Genomic DNA, 11053 nt, shown 5'->3' with positions numbered 1-11053 from the left:
GGAGTCTTCTTCCTGGCGGACATTTTGACTTCTCCAGGCCGTTCACCGGCTCACTGCTTCGCGCGCCGGTCGCCAGGAGGAGGAGGAGCGGGAGGCAGCGTCCCGCTGGGCAGGGTGAGTCTGAGGCTGGGTGACCCCCAACCGGCGGGACTGGGGTCCCCGTGCCTCCCGCCTCCTCTCCGCTGACAGAGTTCACTCGGCGTCACCCCATCGGCCCTCCAGCCTCGGGGCCGGCGCCGCTCAGGCCCCGCAGCCCAGGTCGCAGCGCCCAGAGCAGTGAGTGCCCGTGGGGGACGCAGGGGGTGAGGGGAGGAGGGCGACGGGCTGCGATGCCCCGGGGAAGGCCGTGGGGGGCTGAGCCGGGAGGTGGGGAGCCCAGGCCTGTTTGTGTCTAAAGGCGACAGCGAGGAGGAGAGGCGGTTCCGGGAGGAGCGTCCCTTCCTCCTCAGGGGACGGGGCTGTGGGCGGTGGGGACCACAGAGGGACCCTGAGCCCCGAGGGGTGCGGGCGTCACCGGCCCCGGGGCTGGGCCAGGGCCCTGAGCAGCCTGAGCCCCTGGGTCCTGGCGGTGGGTGCCAGGCCCCCCACAGGCCTTCCGTCCCCACAGGTTCCTGCAGGTGCAGAGCCGCTGAGGGGCTGGGCTGTGGGGCTGATGTCAGGGCCTCTCCTCTGAGGTAGTGGGGTCCCGGGACTGGCAGCCACCTGGGGACCTTGAAGGGATACCAAGCCCAGAATCCTAAGTCCAGGTCAAGGGTCATATGAGTGGCACCTGATTTTGGCATCCAGTGGAATTGTGGGTGATAGGTCCTTCCATGCATGGGTTCCAGAATGTGCAAAGGCTTGAAGTGAAGACTAAGCTGATTGAGGGACGAGCAGGTGTCCATGTTTAAAAATAAGGACTGGAAACAGTGGGACAGGAATCAAGTCCAGAGGAGCTTTGTGATAACTTGGGTTTCTGTTCTGCTGGGGATGGGATCATTGGGGTCATTGGAGCAGTAGAGCAGGTGATGTCTCATTAGACTCCTGTGACTGCAGCATGATGCACAGTATGGGTGTGAGGACGGTGGTAGGAAGACTAGGATGGAAGCTGCTGTGATGGTCTTGGTGAGTGTGATGGTACCTGGAGCTCAGTGGTGGTTGTGGATGTGGAAGAAGCAGTTCCATCATGGATCAGTGATTTAGGTGTGGCCACCTGGATTTTCTAATTTTGAGGATTGGAGATAGAAGTAAGAATCAGAGATGATGTGAAGGTTTGGATTTAGCACCTGAAGGTATGAAAGCTCCATCAACTGACATGGAGAAATTCATAGTGGGAACAGTCATGTTCATGAGGAATATAACATCTTTTATTTTTTCGTATTAGGGTATGAGATATTTCAGAGACCAGTGCATGACCATCTGGTACTCTGAGGAGTAGTTCAAGATGAAGACTACTTAAAAAAATAGTAAAGAGTGTGGACCAGGGAGGAGTTGTAGACCTTTTTTTTTTTTTTTTTTTTTTTTAATTGGAGGTAGAAGAGTAATACAAAAATGGTGGGACTGTGGCTGGTGCGTATTTACTTCTTAAACCAGTGGTTCTCAACCTTCCTAATGCCGTGACCCTTTTATGCAGTTCCTCATGTTGTGGTGACCCCCAACCATAAAATTATTTTTGTTGCTACTTCATAACTGTAATTTTGCTACTGTTATGAATCGTAATGTAAATATCTGATATGCAGGATGTCTTAGGCGAACCCTGTGAAAGGGTTGTTCGACCCCAAAGGGGTTGCGACCCACAGGTTGAGAACCACTGTCTTAAATACTCACCAGGATTTCTTGTGACACTTTGTGTGGCCTGGTGTGTTGAATCTAGTTTGGTTGATTAGCTTATGGGCCTGAGTGGGCATCTGTGAGACTCACTGGGCATGGGGTAGAGGGCCATAGGCAGTGGGACTTGAGTACTGAGGTCTGTGAGTGGAGAAGGGACATCAAGTGCAGCACCAGTAGAGGTGGGCTCTGGATAACTGAGATCTGATGTGGTTCTCAATAGGGGAGGTTGAAGGAAAATGCAATTTGGGAGGGAGGCCTTCATAGCAGAACTGAAGGCTGTGTCTTGGGTGTGGGCAATCAGAGTCAGGTTAGTACGTGATACTGTTTGAACTTGCCATGCATTCTCTGGAACACACATGCTGAGTAATGACTAAGACCAAGGAGATGTCTATGGGAGCTGGGGCTACGGGAGTGCAGGTGTGAGAGAGGTGTGGGAGAAGGAGTGATGTACTCTTGGAGAGGGAGTGTGAATTCATGGCCACAGTTCCCTGATATTGACATAGAGGGAATTAGGTTGACTCCATTTCTGGTGATAACTGGATGATACAACATGGGGAATTTTAGGGTAATTCCTGAAAAGACAGGTGTTGTGGGGCTACATGCCAGATCCAGAATTTAGGTGTCATATAGGTGCACATGTGCCTGTTGTTGTTGGGCTGATTCAGTGATCAATAGGAATGCAAAGTGTCAACTGGGCTTGAAAATCTCTACTGGCTTGGGGAAGGGAGAAGGGTAAGGGAGAAATACATTACAGAGGAGGTTAGTTAGAATGTTGAAAAGAAGCTGATTAGGCCCTAGCCGGTTTGGCTCAGTGGATAGAGAGTCGGCCTGCGGACTGAAGGGTCCAGGTTCGATTCTGGTCAAGGGCATGTACCTTGGTTGCTGGCATATCCCCAATAGGGGGTGTGCAGGAGGCAGCTGATTGATGTTTCTCTCTCATTGATGTTTCTAACTCTCCCTCTGACTTCCTTTCTGTGAAAAAAATCAATAAAATATATTAAAAAGAAAAGAAAAGAAGCTGATTAGAAAACATCCCCTCCTCTTCATGGCATATATGTGTTGTCTTTGAAGTTGTGACTCTGGGAATGAAGCTGTATGAGAGAAGTGGGATACAAAGAATTATGTGGAAAAGGTAGCACAAAGTGTTGGCTTCAGCACCCTAGGATGGAATCAAAAGTATGACGAGTCATGCCATGTTTTTCGGGACTTGGAGGGAGAATGTGTTGCACAACAAGAATATTGCCCCCACGGAGAAACCAAGATGGCGGCATAGGTAAACACCTAAACTGCTGCCTCGCACAACAATTTCAAAACTACAACTAAAAGACAGAACGGACACCATCCAGAACCACAGGAAAGCTGGCTGAGTGAAAATTCTACAACTAGAAGGAAAGAGAAAAGCTCACAGAGAATTGCAGGTACGGCAAAGGGGCTTTGTGCGCGCAGAGAGGAAGGCGGCTGAGAGCCTGGCTGACTTTCTCTGGCGGAAGGGGGAAGGAAGCCTCCGACCGCACTGAACCCCAGTTCTGACTGCACTGAACCCCATTTCCGGGCGAACCCCTGGGGACCCACGCTCTTACGGGGGGAGTCTGGACTCTTGGGCGGAGACTCGAGCTGGGAAAGGCAGAAGTCTGAAGGCGCACGCGGGCCAGTGCGCACAAAGGCTGCGGAGGTTGCCACAGACTTTCCCTAGTGGAAGGGAGTCAGAGGATCCCGACTGCACTGAGCCCCAGTTCTGACTGCAGTGAACCCCAGTTCCAGGCGAGCCCCTGGGGACCCACGCTCTTGTGGGGGGAGTCTGGACTCTCGGGCGGAGACTCGGGAGCCGGGGAAGGCGGAGGACTGAAAGTGCGCACGCGCGCGCGTGCCAGTGCGCACAAAGGCTGCGGAAGTTGCCACAGGCTTTCCCTAGTGGAAGGGAGTCAGAGGATTCTGACTGCACTGAGCCCCAGTTCTGACTGCAGTGAACCCCAGTTCCAGGCGAGCCCCTGGGGACCCACGCTCTTGTGGGGGCAGTCTGGACTCTCAGGCGGAGACTCGAGCTGGGGAAGGCGGAGCACTGAAAGCGCACATGCGCGCAAGGGCAAGGCTGACAGGAAGCCAAGACTGAGACTCCACCCCATCCAAGCTGAGCACAGAGGCTATTGCAATTTGGCAAGTCTAATCCTATAAGGCTGTCTCCAGCACCGAACTTCTCCCAGCATAGACACAGCTGATCCTTACAGCCAACTGGCCCGGAGGTCAATTCTTCCCAGTGATACCAACAACAATAAAGACTTAATTACAACAAGGCTGTACACACAGTCCACAAAGGGGTGCACCAAGAGTGTCCACCTCAGGTTAACTGGGGAAGCAGACCCACTGGGCCATATTGGAAACCTAGCACAAATATCTACCTTACCAACTCAGGGAATCAGTGAAAATGCGGGGTCAAAGAATCAGATCACAAGCGAAAGAAATGGAGGAAAACAAACGACTGGATATAGAATTCAAAACCACGGTGATAAGACTTTTTAAGAATATCCTAGAAAAGGCCGATAAATATAACGAGACCCTCGAAGATATGAAAAAGGACCAACTAGAAATTAAACATACACTGACTGAAATAAAAAATATTATACAGAGACCCAGAAACAGAATAGAGGAACACAAGAATCAAGTCAAAGAATTGAAATACAAAGAAGCAAAAAACACTCAACCGGAAAAGCAAAAAGCAAAAAAAAAAAATCCAAAAAGTTGAAGATAATGTAAGAAGACTCTGGGACAACTTCAAGCGTACCAACATCAGAATTATGGGGGTGCCAGAAGAAGAGAGAGAGCAAGATACTGAAAACCTATTTGAAGAAATAATGACTGAAAACTTCCCCCACCTGGTGAAAGAAATAGACTTACAAGTCCAGGAAGCCCACAGAACCCCAAACAAAAGGAATCCAAAGAGGACCACACGAAGACACATCATAATTAAAATGCCAAGAGCAAAAGACAAAGAGAGAATATTAAAAGCAGCAAGAGAAAAACAGTTAATTACCTACAAGGGAGCACCCATACGACTGTCAGCTGACTTCTCAACAGAAACTATGCAGGCCAGACGGGAGTGGCAAGAAATTTTCAATGTGATGAATAGCAAGAACCTACAACCAAGATTACTCTACCCAGCAAAGCTATCATTCAGAATTGAAGGGCAGATAAAGAGCTTCACAGATAAGGAAAAGCTGAAGGAGTTCATCACCACCAAACCAGTATTATATGAAATGCTGAAAGGTATTCTTAAAGAAGAGGAAGAAGAAAAAAGTAAAGAGAAAAATTATGAACAACAAATACATATTTATCAACAAGCGAACCTAAAAATCAAGTGAATTAAAAACCTGAGGAACAGAATAATCTGGTGAATATAATAGAATCAGGGGCATAGAAAGGGAGTGGACTGATAATTCTCAGGGGGAAAGGGGTATGGGGGGTTCATGAAGAGAATGGACAAAAATCATACACCTATGGATGAGGACAGTGGGGGTGAGGTAAGGGCAGAAGGTGGGGTGGGAAATGGGTGGAGGGGAGCTATGGGGGGAAAAAGGAGAAATAATTGTAATAATCTGAATAAAGATTTATTAAAAAAAAAAAAAGAATATTGTCCCACAAAACCAGTGTCAAAGTACTCACATCTCTGCTCATGGCCAACATTTACCCGTACCCTATATTGGTGACAACCGTTGCATTGACCCTCAATGTGAGGCCCTGAGTTCAGGTATAATCAATCTGGGCATCTGCTTTATTGCTGTGGGAAGACACAGTATGGGTAGGAATATAAGCAGAGAGTGACTGGTGGATGCAAGGCCTGGTATTTTCTGTGATGTGGGGAGTGGAGGGAGCAGATGGTTATGGAGAGTGGGACCTATGACGAAAGTAAAGCCTAGGAGAGAAGCTGATCATAGACTGAACTGTGCCCATTACGACAGGAGATGAACTTTGAGGACGTGGCCATAGCCTTCTCCCAGGAGGAGTGGGGGCTCCTTGATGAGGCTCAGAGACTTCTGTACTGCGATGTGATGCTGGAAGTGTTTGCAATTGTCTCATCTGCAGGTAAGAGCTTCACATTGTCCCAGTGTTCTGTGGTGAGGGTTCTGCTGATTTCTGCCCTTCTCTTGTCAAATGTGCTGTGGCTTCTGGAGCTGAGCTGTGGGGAGAGCCCTTACCATCCCTAACCCCCATTGCTTCAAAAAGTGCAGAAAATGTCTGGGAATCGGGAGTCTTACAGGCAGCTTAACGGGTCCCATCTTCCTCTTCCTCTCCCTGGGAGGGTGACAATATCCACATTTATTCCCTTCTTCCCCCTTCCTCTAGGGAAAGGTGTTTTATGACCGCCTGTGCCTGGTTATGTGCTTCACATACATTAACCATGAGCTATTCTTGTAAGACCCTTCTTTAATTGTTCCTTGTATTATTACCGTAGCTGAGTACTATTGGGGCCAAAATGCTCTAGGACAAAGCAGGCTGCTCTCCTCTGTTGTCTTTCATTAATACTTGGAATATTTAGGGTTTATGCATTGGTAGAGTAGAAGATTCAGGGAGAAATCTGGTTTGCTCTTATGGTGAACATGCAAGATGGTCTCAGAGGAGGTCTGGCCATGCTGAGTGACAACTGGGGGGAAGGTATGACATAATGGTGGTGGTCAGATGGTACCAGGAACCAGCTAATTTTCAACAGTGTTTAGGGGCAGGCACCACTGACTACACCCCATTTCTGCCTTCTCTTTTCCATACTTGACACCATGCTGATTGCATTTCATCTGTAGCTTCCTGGCGTTTGGCTACCTTCACCTTTGTCACCTTTTTGCATCACCTGTCCCTCTGCACTGCTCCCTCTGCAGTACTTTCCTACATGGACCTGCACATGTGTTATGAGGTGCACATACATGCTTAAGTCGTCCTCGAACCCCTGCTACTCATTTATTGAATTTTACTTGGAATAAGACATAACCAACCTTCTGCACAGCTTGCCCCTGTCAGCAGCAGACCAGCCCTGCTGAGCACTCTTAGCAGAAGACTGAGCTGGAGATGCATCTTCTCTTTCATGTGGTCCTTGCCATGTGTGTGTCATGTTTCTGGTGAGGTCTTCCCTGTTTTGTGACCTTCAGAGGTGCAGACCTTCACAGCAGCTTCTTATTAATTTTTCCTGAACATCTGTTATTTTCAGACAAATGCATAGAACCCATGTATAATATGCATAATGCTGTAGCAATGGGACTTCCCCTGTCACAACAGTCAACAATCAGTTCCTCCTCATTTCTCTGTTTTCAGGTTGCTGGCATAAAACGGATGATGAGGATGTCTGTCCTGAGAAGACCATATCTATACAAGAAGAGTCACAGGTCAGGGCTTCTAAGACAGCTCCAGCAACCCAGAGGACCCTTCTGTGTAAGCGGTGTGTCTCAGTGTTAAAAGATGTTCTGCACCTGACGGAGTCACCAGCAGCAGACTTTGTGCAGAAAGGCTTCTTCAGTGACGCATGTGTGAGAGACTTCTATTTCAGTGCAAACCCTCCCCAACAACAGAGGGAAGCCAGTGGAGAGAAGTCCTGGAAAGAAGCTGTGGACAGGGCGTTTGTGACCAGGTGCAGCTTCTACTTACCTTGGGTGCCTTCAACTAATAGGGAAGTTGGGAAAGTCTTCTCAGCCATGTCAGAGCTTTTCCAGCACCAAGCCCCTCTCAACACTGAGGAGCCGCACAGTGGCAGTGAGATTTCACAGGAATATTTTGGTGGAAAAAATCTTCAGCAGACTTGTGACTATGAAAAATTAGGCAGCCACAACCAGAAAGCTGTTCAGCTCCAGGGTTCCTGCTCTGGAGAAGTGAACTATGACAGTAACAAATGTGGGCAAGTTTTTAGAGGAAGCTTTAACCTCATTCAACATGGAAGAATTTACACTAGAAGAAAGCCCTATGAGTGCACTGTTTGTGGGAAGTCCTACAGGCAAAGGTCTCACCTCACTGAACACTACCGTGTTCACACTGGAGAAAAGCCCTATGAGTGTACTGATTGTGGGAAATCTTTTAGGAGCAATAATGTGCTTCTTAACCACAAGAAAGTTCACACTGGAGAAAAGCCATATCAGTGTTGTGATTGTGGAAAGTCCTTCAGGCAAAGGTCTCAACTCACTGTACACCACCGTGTTCACACTGGAGAAAAACCCTATGAGTGTACTGATTGTGGGAAATTCTTTAGGAACAATAGTAATCTCCTTAACCACAAGAGAGTTCACACTGGAGAAAAGCCATATCAGTGTAGTGATTGTGGGAAGTCCTTCAGGCAAAGCTCTCAACTCACTGAACACCACCGTGTTCACACTGGAGAAAAACCCTATGAGTGTACTGATTGTGGGAAATCTTTTAGCAGCAATATTAACCTCCTTAACCATAAGAGAGTTCACACTGGAGAAAAACCCTATGAGTGTACTAATTGTGGGAAATCTTTTAGGATCAATAATTCACTCCTTAACCACAAGAGAGTTCACTCTGGAGAAAAACCTTTTGAATGTAGTAATTGTGGGAAGTTGTTTAGACTAAAGGGGAACCTCACTAAACACTACAGAGTTCATACTGGAGAAAAGCCTTATGAGTGTAGTGATTGTGGAAAGTCATTCCGGCAAAGGAATTCACTTATTCTACACCGCAGATTTCACACTGGTGAAAAACCTTATGAGTGTAGTGAATGTGGGAAATCTTTTAGGACCAATAATGACCTCCTTACCCACAAGAGGGTTCACGGTGGAGAAAAACCCTATCAGTGTACTGATTGTGGGAAATATTTTAGCTACATTAACCTCCTTGACCACACACGAGTTCACACTGCAGAAAAACCCTATGAGTGTACTGACTCTGGGAAGTCTTTTAGCTACAATATTAACCTCCTTGACCACAAGAGAGTTCACACTGGAGAAAAGCCTTATGAGTGTACTGATTGTGGAAAGTCCTTCAGGAGAAGCTGTCACCTCTCTGAACATAAGAAAATTCACACTGGCGAAAAACCTTTTGAATGTAGTGATTGTGGGAAGTTCTTTAGGCAAAAGTCTACCCTCATTCAACACCACAGAGTGCATACCGGAGAAAAGCCATATGAGTGCAGTAAATGTGGGAAATGTTTTCGCTGCAAACCTAGCCTTGTCAGACATCTGAGAGTTCACATTGGAGAAAAACCTTAACTGTGCAGGGGATGGTTTATCTTTCTCACTCTACAACACTGAAGGAGACTTAAATCCATTCACCTGAATATAAACCCCTTTTATCTGAACATACACTGTGCGCAATTCCTCATAAGTTTGAGGTACAAGTGAGGCTTGAAGGAGCTGCATAGCACTTGCTAACTTCTGAGGACTCCTACTTCATTGATGTCACTGCGAGTGATTGTGGCTGAAGTGACCTCTACCACCTGGCTCACCTGAACAGTGTGCATCAGTCACCACCTCTGTGTGCTCAGGGAAAAGGAATTCTGTGTTCTCCCTTGTGCTTAAGTGAATTATGGAGACTCTGAGCTCTTGGCAGGATCTTCATTCCTTTCTCTGACTCGGAAATTCACCTGACCCAGGATTCGTCCAAAACCCCATTCTCAGCTAAGAAGTGCTACCTCTTTCAGGGACATTGTGGCTCTCACCTTATACTGTGATGAATTGTTGCAAACTGATTGCTGTACACTGCTCTGGTATATGATGTTTTTGTAATTGTGATTTTGCTTTTGCACCTTTAAATTTGTTTGTTCTTTTCACTGCTGTGTTGCTTTGAAAGCACAATTTTGATCTGTCAGCATGTAGACTTAACAGATATTGTGGGGATCTCAAACTTTCTGTGCTTCAGGAAGGATAGATTCATGGCAGAGAATCCTTTTTGTACAATTTTCTTTGCATTACTGCCCAAGACCTTGAAATAAAGACCACATGACTCTTTGGTTGTATTTTGCACATTTGATCCCCAGCCCACCATTTCGGCTGGTGTGGGAGGCTTCCAGTCATTATGTTTCTCTCTCTTTCATCCCCCTCCCACTCTCTCTCTCAAAAAAAAAAAAAAATCCATCCACCCTTCTTCTCTAAGATGGGGCTCTGCCGGCACAGCCCACCTTTCCTCACTCTCTCCTTCCTTTGCTTGAGATATTCCCCCTGCAGCTGGGCATGCAGTGTCCTGCCCAGGAGCTGGCAGAGAGGAGCCCGAGGCAGGCCGCTGGGAGGGATTGGGGTTCTGTGTCTGCCTGAGAAGAGCTGGCCAGGGTTCTTCTGTCTCCATCCAGAAAACACACACCCTCCCCACCCTCACTTCCCTGCCATCCTGGAGGTTGCATGCGTTTTCCAGGAAAGGGTGCTGTGTATTTTCAATGGGGAGAACATTCTGCAATACAAGCCATCCCAGCAGGAGAGGGTTGGTCTCAACATGATAACATGCAAGTACATGCCCTTGACTGGAATCAATCCTGGGACCTTTGAGTCCACAGGCCGACGCTCTATCCATTGAGCCAAACCAGTTAGGGCCAAACTCCTTTTTTTGAAGTTCACTTCTATGGATGTTGGGTTTTGTGCAGCTCGGAGACAAAGTCTAGGTGGAAGAGGAGAAAGCAAAGCATCCTGACTGACTTACACTGTCATTTCCTACCAATCCCCACTCCTCTCTATTGCCCCTGCACAGTCCTTCAAAAGAGGGGGCCATCAATTAGGTCAGCTTTTGCTACTGACCCTGATGTTGGCTGCAGCCAGTGATATGCTTTGACCAAGGAAATGTGGTGGAAGTCCAGCCTGTCACCTCTAACAGAAGAGTCTGGGACCAGTGAGAAGGGCCGCCCTCTTTGTCCATCTCTGATAACACCCAGCAGGAACCTACATGTTGGCTGCTCCTTTATCCTGATTCCAGGAGAACCAGGGTGTTCATGTGCTGTGAACAAGAAAGATACCTTCTTTACTCTAAGCCACTAAAACTTTGGGGCTGATTGTTACCCACCATAACATCTACCTGTCCTAATGGGAACGCATCCCCTATTCTACCCTCTAGGAGGCAGCAGAGCCTAACATTAGAAGCCAGAGCTCTATTGTTGGAGACACCTGGGTTTGACTTCCAGCCCTGCCTTTTATTAACCCTATAATCATTCAATTTACATTGAGTCTCTGAGCCTGGATTTCCTCCCCATTAAATAGATGGTTAAACCACCTCAGGTTGCAGAGAGGATTAAATGAAATAATGTAGGTAAAGCATTAAATCCAGGGCCTGGCAC

At 47.6% G+C, this 11053-nt stretch overlaps 1 protein-coding gene across 1 annotated transcript in view; it reads left to right on the top strand.

Annotated features, from left to right (window-relative positions):
- Positions 1-9740, top strand: part of LOC308234851 (uncharacterized protein) — a 9743-nt gene extending 3 nt beyond the window's left edge. The window contains exons 1-3 of the mRNA XM_080643263.1: positions 1-114; positions 5763-5886; positions 7105-9740. The exon at positions 1-114 is cut by the window's left edge and continues 3 nt beyond it. Of these exons, the coding sequence (XP_080499389.1) occupies positions 5766-5886; positions 7105-9005 (2022 nt within the window). The 5' untranslated portion in view covers positions 1-114; positions 5763-5765 and the 3' untranslated portion in view covers positions 9006-9740. The remainder of the gene's footprint in view (positions 115-5762; positions 5887-7104) is intronic.
- The last annotated feature ends 1313 nt before the right edge of the window (positions 9741-11053 follow it).

This window comes from Plecotus auritus (assembly GCF_963455305.1).
Source record: "Plecotus auritus genome assembly, chromosome: 10".
NCBI lineage: Eukaryota > Metazoa > Chordata > Mammalia > Chiroptera > Vespertilionidae > Plecotus > Plecotus auritus.
The sequence above is the reverse complement of the archived record's forward strand: the minus strand, read 5'-3'. Positions and strand labels throughout refer to the sequence as shown.